Raw genomic sequence first — 16,108 nt, forward strand, 5'->3', positions numbered from 1 at the left:
AATCATATAGTGGTTTTGGGACGTTAAACCCCACATATCAATCAGCAGTGCGCTGTTGAAACACACGCACACAAAAAAAGACGTATATGCGAGAAAGCGAAAGTGGACAAACATCCATTACGTCGTTGCTTTCTTTTTATTTTAATGGTGAATGCTTACGTAGCGCGCTCCCAAGTTCAGCGACGTACAATCAACTACTCCCGGCCTTTGCTCTTCTTCATATAATGTTAGACCTGAAACTGGACCATCAGTCGACCCTCCTAACGTTTACTACACGGGATAACTACGACAAATGCGCATCTGCTCACCTGTTACATCTACCACTGCATGTGAAGCTAGCGTTATAACAAAATTACGACGCTGATGCTCACTTCTGTGCCTCAGGCAGTGACCTGGCGGCTGCATACCGCTGGACCACCATCTGATCCATGGCGACCCGGTATATGTGGCTGGCCAGTAGGCCGACTGAGCATGCCCACATGTTCTCGTCGGAAGTGAAGTCCAGGCTTGTCCTGCGAGTATGCGCTTACTAGACATTGTACGCTTGGAACAAGACGACAAAAGAAGAGGGCGCACAAGCAATCCAAAGACAAACTTCCCACCGAAGCTATTACAAAGCCCAATGAGTCACTCTGGATTATCTGAGTTCAATTGCTCAAAGTTCTGATAGATATGCACAAGAGATTGCGTATGCATTCAATATGCATAACAGATTTCTGAGTAAGCTGTAGCGATGTTTCAATAATCCAGGATAGATTTATTAATTAATTATTTTAGATGATTTAAATTGAGACAACAGTTCACTTATGTTTAATAACTCCTAGCCCACGGTCCACAGTAAACATAAACAGGACACATATTCACAAACACATTTCGCGCAAAAAAATTTCTTAAGAAAAAATTTCAGCTGATCGCGATCCGCACATACAATTAGCGAAGCTGGCTGGCCAATGGAATCAATCTCTTATGAAAGATAAATTTTGTGAATTAGGCCTCTGCATGTTGTCATAACTTTGCTTGTGGTTTGAAAAACAGCACTGTTATTCATGACAACTTTAATGCTTTGGAAATCTGCACAGTAACGGTAAGACTGTGTGTAAGGAACCCCTTGTTCAAATGAGCACACGAGATGCTTGAATTTATGATAACTGTCACAGCACGCGAGCTTTCGTCAAAAAGAATAATCAAAATGTATCACGAGTAAAAGTTGACTTGTCATGGGAACAAAACGCAGTGATCACATTCACAACTAAATCAGTGTAAAGACGTGAAGGCAAAGTTAAAGCAAGCCAATAACTCTTTCAGAGCGCACCAATCTAAAACGTTCAATTTATAAATGAAAGCTCAGCTAACTAACAAGTCTACGGTGTTTTAGTTTGTTCGTTCTATGTAAATACGGCGCATCAAAAAACCGGTGAAATGTGCATCTGTGAAACACGTGCACGCTGAATGGTTGCTCATTCGCAGAAACACGTTTATACCAGAGCTTTGTCTATTCGATTTCACAAATGGAGGGCAATTCATTCTATGTCACTTTGTCGATGTGCTCTTTCACTGATAATGAAAGCAATGATTGCGATGGTTATGCTTACTTAGTTACGAAGCATGGACGAATCTTCAAGCACTTCGAATATTCGAACGAATATTGGAGCACTCGAATTCACTTTATTACTAATTTAAGTTACTTGTAAAAACAACCTATATATAAAAAAAATCAGCATTGTCGTGAAGCCACACTTGAAGATTAAATGCATATACTACTATAACCTCAATTATTTATTTTTCAAGGTTAAAAGCATGTTACAGGGGCTTATATTGGCTAAGCATATTAAATTTTTAAATGTAACGTATTTTGGAACTGACAGCTTCCACAATACTGCTATTCAAATTTTGCTACTATTCAAAATTGCCTCTACTTCACTTCGAACCAATAAACTTGAATTCGCACATACCCATTTCTCATTCTTAAAGATGCTGTGCAAGTTAGTTGGGTCATGATTAAATTGCCCGTTTTTCTTTAAATTTGTGATATAGACAATTGGAACTATTCGAGTTAAAATTTGAGCGAATGACTATTCGCTTTAAAATCGTTTCAAACGGGAACTTTATTATCCTCACATTCCTACTTGTTACGCTAGATGGGATACAGCAGTCATCCTTTAAGGTGGAAAGAATTGTTGGGCGTAAAAAAAGCAGGTGGACGAAAAGAAAAAATCCACATATCTCCACGAAGTGTGTGATGGCGGCTGGGTGAGACTATAGGTCATAAGGTCCATAGCGTGGAGGTAGAAATGTTGTAGGCCCGTGTCCTCAAATCAGGGTGCACGTAAAAGAACCCCAGGTGGTTGAACTTCCCGGAGCACTCCACTACGGCGTCTTTCATAATCATATAGTGGTTTTGGGACGTTAAACCCCACATATCAATCAATCAATCAATCAATCAATCAATCAATCATAAGGTTTATAGCGTCTACGTGGAAGTCACCGACTAGTATAAAGGGTTTGTGCTAGTATGTGCTTTATACTACTTCGTTACAATTGTGATTCATATTAGTGCATTGTTAAACTTTGTTTTGTGTCTCACATACGTTACCCGAACGTTGCCTTAATGATGACAATTAAGTGACATAGCATGACATAAACAGTAGACGACAAAGCACGCTCCTAAGGTCTTTAATTAATGCCAGCATTGAAGTCACTGACTAGCAAAAAGGTTTGTACTTGTAAGTGTTTTATATTGTTCCGTCACAATTGTGACTGATATTAGTTTATTGTTAAACGTATTGTGTGCGTGCACGCGCGCGTGTGTGTGCGTGCGTGTGCGTGTGCGTGTGCGCGTGTGCGCGTGTGCGTGTGCGTGCGCAAGTGCGTGCGCGTGTGCGTGTCACATCTTTGAATCTTCCCGTGACAGACGGACGTGGACGGACCAGTGCGTCGCCCCTAAATCATACGGAGAACGGCGTACTTATAACGTATGAAATATGCTATCGACACCCGCAATTTCGCAAAGCTCACCGAAACATGTAGGGCCTTATGTCAATGTCGCTGAACGGGCGCCTGGCGACTGAAGCGTCGGCAGTGACGTCGAAGATGGAGTCGTACAGGATCTTCACCAGGATGGTGAGCGGACAGATGAGAATGAGCACGCCTTGCACGGCGTCAGCCCACACCACGGCACGGAGACCACCCTGCACATGTGTGTTTAACATGTCACTATCTATCTATCTATCTATCTATCTATCTATCTATCTATCTATCTATCTATCTATCTATCTATCTATCTATCTATCTATCTATCTATCTATCTATCTATCTATCTATCTATCTATCTATCTATCTATCTATCTATCTATCTATCTATCTATCTATCTATCTATCTATCTATTCCATACATGCAAGTAATATTCTCGCTCGCTCGCACACTGCTGCTGCTGCTGATCTATCTGGCACATGAAAGCAATATTGTTCGCTTATCGCTTGATGCTGCTGCTGATGCTGCTCTATCTAGCACATGCAAGTAATATTGCTCACTGTCACTCGCTGCTGCAGCTGCTTTATCTAACTCACGCAAGTAATATTGCTCACTTATCGCTCGCTGCTGCTGCTGATGCTGCTCTATCTAGCACATGCAAGTAATAGTGCTCACTTATCGCTTGCTGCTGCCGCTGCTGTTGCTGCACTATCTAGCACATGCAAGTAATAGTGCTCGCTTATCGCTTGCTGCTGCAGCTGCTGTTGCTGCACTATCTAGCACATGCAAGTAATATTGCTCGCCCTATAGCGCTGCTGCTGCTGCTGCTTGGTCTAGCACATGCTCACTTGTCGCTCGCTGCTGCTGCTCTGTCTAGCACATGCAAATAATATTGCTCGCCTGTCGCTCGCTGCTGTGGTTGCTGCCCTACCTAGCACATGAAAGTAATATTGCCCGCTCGCTAGCTACTGCTGCTGCTACTGCAGCTGCTACTGCTGCTGCTACTGCTGCTGCTACTGCTGCTGCTACTGCTGTTATTTTTGCTGTCTACTACTACTGCTGCTGCTACTACAACTGCTTGTGCTATACTAATAATAGTTTTGCCGTCATTTTGAGAAAGACATCATAAAAAAACAGGCCTGTAAAAGAGGAAAGTTAGCTGGCAGGACAAGGCTCAGCACATCGACAAATGAGAAATGACACACAGCAATGCATATTGAAAAGTCTGTCACGTATTTTAACATAAAAGGAAAAAAACAAGGGCAAATATCTAATTTACACTATATTGAAAGATATTAACGTAAAACGATCGAGCCAACAGTAGCAAGGCGATTATTTTAATAGTAAAATATGAAGATTAGGATAGCACACATATAAGTACTTTATTCGAAGTATCAAACGAGTTGTAATAAAGAATAGTAGGACAAATTACGCAGCGTTAACATGACTAAGATGGTTCGTACAGCATGTTTTATTGTTGCGAAATAAGAACGCTGTCGGTGAGCTGAATAAAAATAATTGGGACGTAGACCTTTCTAATATCTTTGCCATATCTAGGTTTAATAAATGGTACAATGAAGTGAGAAAGGGGGGTAATGACTTCCTAGAACTGAGAGTTTCAGAAGTATCATGACACGACTACTTTATGGAAGGATGGTTTAAACGACGGCGTACTATTAAAGGAGAAAGATTTGAATCGTCAGTAGAACAATTTTACGCAATGAATTCGAACAGTCTTTTTCAGGTATTGCTTGTGTCACATTGCCGATACGAATAATAATAATAATAATAATAATAATAATAATAATAATAATAATAATAATAATAATAATAATAATAATAATAATAGCAACAGACAGACTTTCGGCAAAAAGTGCGCAATGACAAGCGCCACCTTAAACTTTCTTGGACAATCAGCAGGGTCAATAAATGCTAACTGCAGACATTTCTCGTGCCTTTCTTCGTGTTTAACTAATATCTCAATATAACAAAACTGTAAAGATGTGAGCACGGGCTAAACAACTACACGAGAAATGGTGTACAGCTTACCAGCGCCGTGTAAATGGTGCCGGCAAAACCGATGGCCACGCAGCTCCATGCAAGCGGCAGGTGGAAGGCTGTGTAAGCGAACACGCATTTACGACATGCAGTTAGCATTTTTCACTTGGACGAACGAAAAACTTGCAATAGAGGAAATAACGGGATGTTTCAGTACATGACTAACGACTTCATATCAACAACGTCCTTTTGGCAAAGGTGCTCCGAGTAAAAAAAAAGAGAAACAAGTTGAGGCAGCTTCGCGCCAGAGGTGCCAAGCCTGAACGAAGTACGGAGCTGGCTACCCCTGTTGTAACCTTCAACATGGCTCATACTCACTAAAGAGGATCGGCCGAAAACTGTTTCTTTTGTTTCTCTTCATCTTTCTCTTTTTTTTGGCGATATAAATTACATAGACACTATCGAGGGATTTTCGCCGTTGCCGTCGCCATCACTCCCCGGATATGTATACGTATTGTTGTGCCACCGACATGTTCCTCGTTCGGCAGCACGTCTCACGAGATCGAGCCCTGTTTCGACGAACTGTCTCCCCCCCCCCCCCTCCCAGCGCCGCCTTCTGTGCAGGAGAACCGTGCAGTCCGGGGATAACGTCGTTTCCTCCGCCGGGCCACTTTGCAGTTCCGGGTATGGCTACATCTCCCCCTCCGAGCCCGAGAACTGGTCCGAGAGAATGGACCAAGGACGCTATTTAAGGCTGAGCCGGCCCCATGTTAGAAGATTTTGCCCCAGCCGACGTTGTCGTGCTGGCTGGCTCTGTAAAACGACAACCTGCTACAGTAAACGCTACTTTTGTTGCTGTTTTCCAAACGGATTGCCTCCCTGTTTCACCTTCGGGCTAAGGCTTCAGCGAAGCCCGCTCGACTGCTCACCGCTCTTCGCCACCGCTACCATCGCGATAGAGCCAAATTCATAACAGTGGTTGGCAGCTACGGGATACGATATCCTACGTTCGGCACGCTGGATCAGACCCCTGTCCTCAACGTTTTGCTGCTCTGGGACCCGCTACCCCGATCTCAACGGCTGAAAAGTTGGATCGGATCTCCGAGCACGAGGACGACCGCCGTGATAGCGTTTGGCTACGCTGCGATACGCTACCCTGTTCACATCGTTCGGCAAGCTGGGAAAAGCAACCCCGGATCTCAACATTGGCAAGTTGGACCGGATCCCTGAAGGCCTGACACTGTTCGACGGCAGCCACGAGTTGGATCATCGTCGGCTACTTTGGTTGGGTGAGTGCCCAACGTTTACTGTTCATTTCGCCAGACCTCTCTAGCACAGGCAGATGTTAGGAGAGTGTTTTGTTTTGTTTTGTTGGTTATAATTTAATATTCACGTGCTCTAAACCATGAGATTAGCTTTAGAGTACGGTGAATATCAATAGCAGAGCATAACGAGAAACGAGATCGCGATGGAGCAGTACCTGGTGCAGGACCTCCTCGAAATTTGTCGAGCCATGGGGATTTCCACCGGGTCCGCTAAAACAAGGGAAGCGATTCTCGAGGTGATGCGGGCAGAGAATGTGACGGCTGAGGAAGCTGACGACTTTTGGGAGCTCATCTGTGAGGAACAGCGGAAGGCCGAAGAAGCTCAAAGGCGCGAACAATGGAAGGCCGAGGAGAGCAGAAAAAGGAGAGAGCATGCTCTCAGAATGGAAGAGCTTGATCATAAAATTGAAGCGATTAAGTGGCAGCGAGCACAATACCGACTCAGACCCTTCAGAATGGACGAGAACATCGTGTCTTTTCTCCTTAATTTTGAAGAGGTCTGTGACGATGTTGGTGTTGGCCGAGACTTATGGTCGGAGAAGCTTGCCACGTTGCTTCCGTGCAAAGTCGCAAGCGTTTTGGAGCGCTTATCCGCCGAGGAAGCGCATGACTTTGATAGGGTTAAATACGCTTTGTTCCGCCACTTTGCTGCTATGAGTACGGCCGACTGTGAAAGTCGAGCATACAAGTACAGCGCTGAAGCGCGCAGCAAAGCGCTAGAAATTGAGACCCATCGCAAAGCGCAGGACGCCAACGTGCGTCAGAGAGAGCGAGATGAGGCGCGGCGTAAGGCGATGGAGTTGGAGGCGCGTGAAAACGAGGCTCGCCGAAGAGCGCTAGAAGTAGAAGCGCGTCGAGAAGCGCGTAAAGATAAGGCATGCCGAAAAGCTATGGAGGCTGAGGCCCGTCGCGAAGCACAAGCCGCCGAAGTGCGCCAGAGAGAGCATGACGCTGAGGTGCACCGCGAGGAGTTAGGGGCCGAGGCCCATCGCACGGCTAAGGACGCCGAGGCACATCGCGAAGCGCTAGAGACGGAGCCGCTTCACAGCACACATGATCCAGATGCATCGCATCAAAAAGAGTTTGACAAGTCGAGTCGTAAGGCGCTACAGGTTGACGCCTGTCGACAGAATATTGAGCAGGATGCGCGAGATAAAGCGCTACAGAATAAAGCTCTTAAAAGAGAGCACGAGGCTGACTTCGAAGGGCAGAGAACAAGGGCTAACCACGACAGCGATAAACCCCCACCGATCGAAAGCTCTTTAGGCGAGTTAGTTGCTTTTAAAGGCATCGGGACTCCCGTTCTGTCCCAAGCAGAGGCAGCAAGCAACGGGCCCGAGGATAAGCTAGATAACCAGTGTGGAGCTTCGGGAGTACTTGTCAAAGGCAGCACACTTGGAAGTAAGTGTGTCGAGGCTGCCAGTATTGCGAGAAGTCCCGACAGAAAGAGGCGTCGGCGTAAGCGTAACGTGGTAAAGACGACGGGCGCCAAGAGTGCTAAAACTGCTGTTAGGTGCCATGACATCATTCGTCGAGACGCCATGTTCACGGCTAGGCGTAGGATCGCGACAGGGCCCTCTGGGAAATGTTTGAAGCTCAGACCATCACGAGGATCGACATTAGGCGGGAAGCGCGTCAAGAAAAACCGACTTTCAGGAAAATTCGGACGCCGACATCTTCGCCTGGTCTCATCAATTTTGGTGCTGCGTAGAGGCAACCACAAGGGAAAGCATCGCGCACGCCTGAGTTGTAACAAAGGCGGTTGTTCCCCACCGTGGAGGAAGGGTTACTGGTCGAACGGGTGGCGTAAACGATGCAGTGCAGATGCCCCTTTCCTCGAGTTCAGCGGCTGCGGGTCAAAAGTCGCTGCTACTGAGTTCGGCGAACAGGTTGATGCGTCGTCCTTTTGTCCAGACCGCAACCCTCAGAAGCTGTGGAGTGCGCGACTCCCCAGAGTTCGCTTGAGAGAAAGCCACCTCGCTAATACGAAAAGTGTATTTTTTGTATTTAATTTTGAGAACAACTTTTTCTAGTTTTGTCTTCTGCCGACGAGCAAGAAATGGATCTAAATTTTTGTAAGTTTTACTTTTGTCGCAGAAGCAGATAATATTGATATGTTTGTTTGATTACTTTTGTTTTCATAATATTTCAAAGGTAACAGTTAATGTATAATATTTTAACAGATAAGGCTGAGTAAAAGCCCTGTTTAAAATACCTTCTTTGTTTGGCATTACGTGTTGGTAAGCGTGTCAGTGTAGGTTAATTTTCACTTTGTTTTGTGTAACGCGCGCAAGTTTAAAATTTAGTGTTACTTTCTTACCTTATCGGGCGTGTTATCTCTTGTCGTGATGATTGTTGGCGGCGCGCATTGAATGATTGCTGGTAGGATGACAAACTTTGTTATGTTTAACAATCTGACGCTTGCAGGCGACGCCAATGGGCGTGATTCAGGATTGCTTGTTATTCTAAATTGTAGATTCGGGGCCAAATTGAGTTAACCTCGGCAGCTTCGATCGTCCCTAATCTGCCCGGGTCACAATCGAGAATCGCTCACAAAAAAAAAGAAAAAAAATTCTGTTTGGTTTAGCGGTGTCATGCACTGACACTTAGCTAAAGGTGTGTCCGCATTGTGTATTCCTCCCGAGATTCGTTGCTCGTGATGCTATTTGTTAGCCCAGCGTAATCTCGAGGAAACATTTGGTTCCTGCTGGTCTGGCGATTTGATCAGCATTTGGAGGGTGCTTGCTTTGGCCAGAGTGGTTCGGCTTTGTGTTCGACTCCGTCGTTCCAGTGAACCTCTGCAGGCCTATGGAAATCTCAACAGGCGGAGAGAGCGGAACGGCTACCGACGGTCAACCAGCATCCCTCCTTCCGAGCCGCGCTGACGGCTCGAAACTCCGGATGCATTGTCTGGTGGCGGGGGTGCTGTTGTGCCACCGACATGTTCCTCGTTCGGCAGCACGTCTCACGAGATCGAGCCCTGTTTCGACGAACTGTCTCCCCCCCCCCTCCCAGCGCCGCCTTCTGTGCAGGAGAACCGTGCAGTCCGGGGATAACGTCGTTTCCTCCGCCGGGCCACTTTGCAGTTCCGGGTATGGCTACATCTCCCCCTCCGAGCCCAAGAACTGGTCCGAGAGAATGGACCAAGGACGCTATTTAAGGCTGAGCCGGCCCCATGTTAGAAGATTTTGCCCCAGCCGACGTTGTCGTGCTGGCTGGCTCTGTAAAACGACAACCTGCTACAGTAAACGCTACTTTTGTTGCTGTTTTCCAAACGGATTGCCTCCCTGTTTCACCTTCGGGCTAAGGCTTCAGCGAAGCCCGCTCGACTGCTCACCGCTCTTCGCCACCGCTACCATCGCGATAGAGCCAAATTCATAACAGTATGCACACTTATAATAAAAAGGCACGAAGAAAAATGAGTCAGAAGAAATAAATTCTGAAGTACCCGACAGGGGATTCGAACCAGTGACCCCTTGGTCTGCAGAACGGTGCCTTGGCAACTCAGCCACGCACCATTTTGTTTATTGCCACACACTAGACACATTTTCCCACCGCAGTGCATTCGGGACGCGGTTGAGACCGAAAAAAATTTTTTTCACAAGATCATTCATCACTACTAACACTTCTTCACCATATTAAAATTTGCAAAAAACTTCGCTTATATAGCAAGAACCACGCGTAGACGGTCAAGATAATGTCAGCGAAGAACTAACGGACAGTGTTCAGCATGATCTGATGATGCGCCTTCATTTACGGCGCTTCAAAGTGACCCTTAAGGGATGAAGTCAAATAACAATTTACGTGAGAGTGAAAGCTAAATGTATGACAGCCTCTCAAACGGCAATATTATCACTAGCAGAGGCCTAGTTGTCAATAAATTAAGGTAAACGCACGTGAACACATGCGCTACAATAGGGCATTCTCGAAATGATGCGATGACGTCAGACAAACCACATACAATTATTCACTAGTAATCGAACTACCTGCACTAAATAAAGGACCTTCCGTGCATCAGGAGATGTGTTAAAATGCTGCTTTTTTCGTTTCTGTTTGATTAATTGGACGCCAGATGCTACTATGGAGATTGGCGCCAGTGTTTCAAAAATTCAATCTTCTCCTGGTTGTTGTTGTTGATGATGATGATGATTTGATGCTGTTATCTTTTTAGCGGGTGGGTGTAGTGGCACCCTAGCATATAAATCAGTGACAAAAAACCACACAAAAAATCACGCTCTTCTCGAGGTCGTAACCATTGCTACACTGTCACTGCACCGCGCCACCCAGTGTTTCGCCACCTAGTGCTACACACGTCACTGCACTGCGCCACCCAGTGGTTGTCCCGCAGTGTTCGCTACGAGACAACCACTGCCCTCCAGCGCTCGAGACACCGCATCGTCTCTTTCACTGCTTGTGGAATAATCACACCATCCTCACCCGCAAAGCCCAGCGCTGTGTGCAATGGCTCCGTCCCCGGGAGGCCTATTTGGCCGCACTCGAGCACAATGTGCGCAGTTGTTTCCTCCGCACTGCCACACGCGCGATACAACACCGAAAGCACCCCGTCGTCGAACGCTCTTCTGTAGGCGAGGGTTTGGAGCGCGCCTGCGCGAGCCTCGAAAAGAAGTGAACTCCCGGTGCCGTTGTCGTACAAACGAACTGTGTCGATGGTATCCTTGTAGGTTCGGTGTAGTTAGAGGATGGTTTTGACACTCATTGCGTGCCGCCACATTTTCCTCTCCTTCTCACGAACCCGCTCTCGCACTTCCTTGGTATATCGCCTTGTGGTTTCAGCCTGTACAGGTTCCGTAAAGGTTATGTACTTCTGTTCCAGGCGGTACACCCGGTTCACCCAGGTTGTACGGATGCACGTTGCCAAAAGGTATTCTAATACCCGCCGTGCCCACCGGTCTCAACTCATGAATTGCAGGCGGCCCCAGTACGATAGCTTGCTGGATGCCTCCCGAGCTTCAAAACCAGACCAGCCCATGTCCCCCGGGACTGCCTCATTTGCCACCCTTCCATGGCATGCGAGCACCGTGCGGCCTACTTCTCGCTGTCGCCGCTCTAGCCATTCCCTAGTTGCTGCCGTCATGCAGACTACTGCATTTGCGAACGTCAAGCAGGGGACGTGAACTAGTTTCCGTAGGTCCCGGACCATGATGAAACGGTTGCAGCACCACAATATGCGGCGCCGGAGGATGCACTGTGCCCGCAGCGCGACTTAGCGGACATGGACTTCTTGCCGGCCGTATATACTGTCCTCGGAACACAGTAGCACGCCTAAGTACTTATAGGCGGTGTCAGTGGCGATGCTCTCACCACCAAGCTTGAGGTCTGCCGCCTCAGCCATGTTGCCCGTGAACGGTGCAGCCTTGGTTTTCTTCGCGTTGAAGCGTAGTCCCAGCTCAGTCATCTTTGCGGCACAGATGTCTAGGAGAGCCTGCAGGTCCACTTTGGTCTCCGCCATTAGGACCACATCATCCGCAAACGTCAAGCCGGGCAGCCGTCCATTTTCGTCGATTCCGCTTGTGCTAGACTTCAGACGGAACCCCGGGCCGGACTCGAGCAATGCTTGTTCCATGCCCGACACGTATAGCAGATATAGAATCGGCGAAAGCGGACATCCCTGACGAAGACCCTTGCAGATGCCTACCGGCCGACTCTCTACATTGGCGACGTGTGCAATGACGCTATTGCCGGCGTATAGGCGCCTGACTGTCGCCAACAGCTCTTTCGGTATTCCCAGTGTCTCCAGGCGTGTGAACAGGATGTCATGTGGGACGTTGTCATAAGCTTTCTCCACATTCATGAAGCAGCATAGAAGCGTACGTCCTTCTTTTCTGGCGATCTCCGCACACTGTGTGAGGACGAAATGGTTATCCTCAAGTCATCGACCTCCGCGAAAACCCTTCGGCAGTTCTGTCAGCCGCCCTTTAGATTCAGCCCAGGCACTGATCCAGTCCTTAAGCACATGGGTAAAGAGCCTGTACATGGTGCTGGTGACGGTGAGTGGTCGGTAATCTTGAAGGTTCCCTGCCCTGCCTCCACGCTTGATGATGAGTGAGACTCTGCCCCGATGCCAGTCGTATGGAGGACCGCTCCCGCAACGATGTCGCTGAACAGGCCAGCTAGCTGTTCTTTCGCCTCCTGCCCCAAGCACTTAAGTAAGCGAGATGGGATGCCATCTGGTCCCGAGGCTGTTTGGGCTCGGAGATGGGACAGAGCACGGTCTATAGAGATATGACTGAATTCCCATTTTAGGGCTCCTTCCTCTGGGGAACCCTGTTCAGTCCTCTCTTCACCACACTGGGTGTCTCCTTCATCCAACTGGAGGTCCCTCGTGCACCCACGTGAACCACACAGAGCCTCCAGGTGTCCTGTCAAGACCTCATTCATGTCCTGGATAAGGTTGTCGTTGCTGTCTACAATGAACTGTACAGACTGCTCACTCCGGTCCCATGTTCGGACGTAATTCCATAATTTCTGGGCCGCGTTCCTGCCCTCTGCCTTCAGCTTCTGCCGGAACAACGCATTGAACCTGGCAAGTTTAGTTTGCACTAGGGCCTGCATGTCGCGCTTGAACTGAAGGTAGTACTGCCACGTGACGTCAGTCTGTACAGCGTCCTTCGTTTTGACTGCTCGACGATGGGACCGATTTGCTTCCCGCCGAGCATGCCATGCTGCGGCAACTTCTTTGTCCCACCAGGGTTTTCTGTGGTGGCGTGCAGGTCTTGTGCCGCCACATACCTTATGTATTTCCATGATGCAACATAGCTCCGACACATACTCTTCGTATGTCTTAGCTTCCCTTTTCGGGCTCGCCTCGAATTGCTCCGCCACTGTTTGAAGTGAGTCACCCGGCAGGCACCTAGTAGGAGTCACCCTTCGTTCTGTAAATGGCTCTCAGCGATATATGCTTCAGAGTAAAAAAGGTGCCATCAGCACTCGGTGTTCCCAGGTGGTCTCCCTCCCAAGTACTGACCGAGCCCAATGCTGCTTAGCATAGGTGATTGGACGAGAACCGGCGCATTCATCATGGTATGGCCGATGGTATGGCCGATGGTTAAACTAGACAGGTCATGCTATCTAGCGGGGCCCAGTTGAACCAAAACACGTCTGCCATCTCGGAGCTAATGACAGCCGTTGTTTCTGCTGTGGCTCCAGCGGCTTTCGTTCTGCTGCTACTATAGTGTCGGCGGCCGCGCAGTAAAGCCGGGCAACGTTGAGCACGGCAACAGTGACGTGAGACGATCTGGCGGGTAACTTGTAAGTGCGCTAACATTATGCGGACCACTAAAACGTGATTCTACTTCAAAATAAGTACTTTTTGACACAGGAGTGCCCTTACGAGGTTTCTGGACCACTATTTCATCGATCAACGTCGACTTAATAGTTGCTTTCAGTGTCCTTTTGAAGGAGTACTTACACATGGCTACGGTGACTCCCGCTGCGAAGATGCTGATTGCTCCTTGCATTTGCTATGGAGGCGCAAGAAAAAAAAAACAAGGCAACAGATGTTAGTTCATCACTATTTTCTTTACAGAGCGTAAAAGAAAAAAAATCGGAGATCAATAAAATAAGCGTCTCATTGCTTATAGAGAAGTAAGTCACTTGCTTTTTAACCTTTTTCATGACGATACACGGCTGCATACCCAAATGGCATGATCTTATCTGTTAGCAAACGTATAAGCATTGAATATAGCGTACTGTCAAGCCCACACTGCAGCTTCCATATGTTTACATGTTCCTTGTACACCGCAATGACAGCTCTATCAAATGGCGGAACCTCTCGTGTTGACGTGGACGCATTCTGCGCGTACATAGCGATCTACGATAGCAAGTTATACAATTATAAGAAGATTTTTTCATGAGTGGCGACTATGAAGTTGCATGCAAACAACAGATGCTGTAAACAGCAGCTGGGAGGTCAGCACAACATCAGTTGGTGTCTGTGTGCCATTCTTTTCTGCGCATGCGTGCAGTTCATGCACCACGGCTCAACGTGATCTACTAGTTGCAGCGAAGGCGGTGCCGCTTCTCAACCTTGACTTCTCTTGCCTCGTAATCAGCGCGGATAGACAATAACTTGCGTTTACTAATTTTGAGCAGTTATTATGATGCACAATATAGAATCAGCGCACGTGCGGTTATAAACAGAATGAGACGCCATATAGTGGAGCATCGGGGATCTTCCGCTAGACTGCTTGACTTGCTGGTTTTCTTTCTGACCTTTCGATGCAATTTAACAATATACTCCTTCTCAAACTGCGAGAGGGACGCTTAAGAAACTTAGGAAGACGCTTGAGCTTCGCCTTCAAGAGTATAACGCAATAGCGTAATTGGGCTTCTTGCACGTCGTTTTCTCGAGTGCTTACTAAACCTTGCTTCAGACACCGGTGCATGCCTCAATCATGCATCATCCGTGAATGCTCTAACCAGGAAACGAGTCACTGTGTGCGTTACATTGCCCCATTTCAAGATATCCTAAAACGCCCACCGCGACTTGTTAAGCGCTCACTGCTTCACGATTCTTCCTACTGCGAATTAGCGAAAGGCCCACTACGCATCTGTACGTAAGATAATACTCGAACATTTGTAGCTGTTAACCTAGTTGATGCTTTTGCTGCTGATGGTTTTGCTGCCATTCGATGCTCAATTCACGTGTTTTGACGCTTGGCATAATTTTACGTTTCTGCCCCACAATATTACTTGCCTTAAAGAGACTGCTCCCACATGCATGGCATTCCTATAATACTTCGGTTTTTTCTTCCTTTCTTTTTTTCGAAGCAGTTTAAAGAAATGTCATGACGTTGTGGTACAGCACCTGCTTGCCTCGCAGTCGGCCTAGTATTGGATTCTAACTTGTACCCGAAGATTTTTCTGTTTGTTTTACCTACATTCCTTCTTTTTATTTCTGGGTCACGTACAAGATGATGATTTTTTCGCTTACAACCAACGACGCCATCACCGACACCGACCCAGACACCTGAATTTCTGCGAAGCGAGCTCATTAACGATATCGTGTTAATATGTCTCTATGATTTATTGTATTTTCATTTACACCAGGATCCAAGTTAACGTTCTGGCCAGTCGTAGGTTTTCTTCAGTATTAAGTCATTCAGTGTCGGCGGATTTAGCTTAACCTGTTTAACGACACTTTTTTTTCTTCATTTGAGCAGCACTATTTCAACGTCAGTGTCTACCAGGTGAACCTGCGCGTATTTTACTGCCTTTTATGTTTCGAAGCCCGGGGACATTGCTTTTGCAGCGAGAATGGAATACGCAGTTTGTATGAACCAGAACAAGTGCATCAGACTGGCTGCAGGCTGCTGTATACCGTATACGTTCTCTGCGAGTGGAGGCTTTACAGCACGCGCCCCACACCTTGCGGCACCGATACTATTAGCTTTTCCCAGGTGGGATCCGCAACTGTACTACACATACTGAGAAAATCTGCTTTGTATGCTCGTATATTTACGGCAGTCAATCCACTCTGAAAACATAAGAGTACCTGATGAAGTCAGATCGGGTGATGTCACGTGTATTTGTGTTCCAGCCCTGAATATCAAAGTATAGGTACGTAAACAAAATTACTCCACTTTTTTTTTTTACTTTCAACATGCCTGTATTAGGTCATTCTCAGTGCCTTGACCTCAGATCAACTGTTTTCGCTTCGAGTCACGTGCTTATGCCAATACAGCTGCCATATACACGCTTTTCTTATGTCACGCGATCTTTATGAGGGTCATTCCCCCAGAAAAAAAAAATTGTTCCAGCTTTTTCTCTGAGGTATGGTGGGCATAATCTTGCG

General features: G+C 47.1%; 1 protein-coding gene and 1 pseudogene across 3 annotated transcripts in view; both read right to left on the minus strand.

The window, feature by feature from the left end:
- LOC119159633 (sodium-coupled monocarboxylate transporter 1) overlaps positions 1–16,108 on the minus strand; it is a 76,070-nt gene that overhangs the window by 33,197 nt on the left and 26,765 nt on the right. For all 3 annotated transcript variants that reach the window (XM_037412449.2, XM_037412448.2, XM_075891416.1), the window contains 4 exons: positions 13,724–13,775; positions 5,021–5,088; positions 3,016–3,188; positions 372–512 (listed from right to left, as the gene is read on the minus strand). In XM_037412449.2, the coding sequence (XP_037268346.2) occupies positions 372–512; positions 3,016–3,188; positions 5,021–5,088; positions 13,724–13,775 (434 nt within the window). The remainder of the gene's footprint in view (positions 1–371; positions 513–3,015; positions 3,189–5,020; positions 5,089–13,723; positions 13,776–16,108) is intronic.
- On the minus strand, positions 13,231–13,349 carry LOC119160202 (5S ribosomal RNA; annotated as a pseudogene).

Source organism: Rhipicephalus microplus, chromosome 1 (genome assembly GCF_043290135.1).
Source record: "Rhipicephalus microplus isolate Deutch F79 chromosome 1, USDA_Rmic, whole genome shotgun sequence".
In the NCBI taxonomy this organism is placed as follows: Eukaryota; Metazoa; Arthropoda; class Arachnida; order Ixodida; family Ixodidae; genus Rhipicephalus; species Rhipicephalus microplus.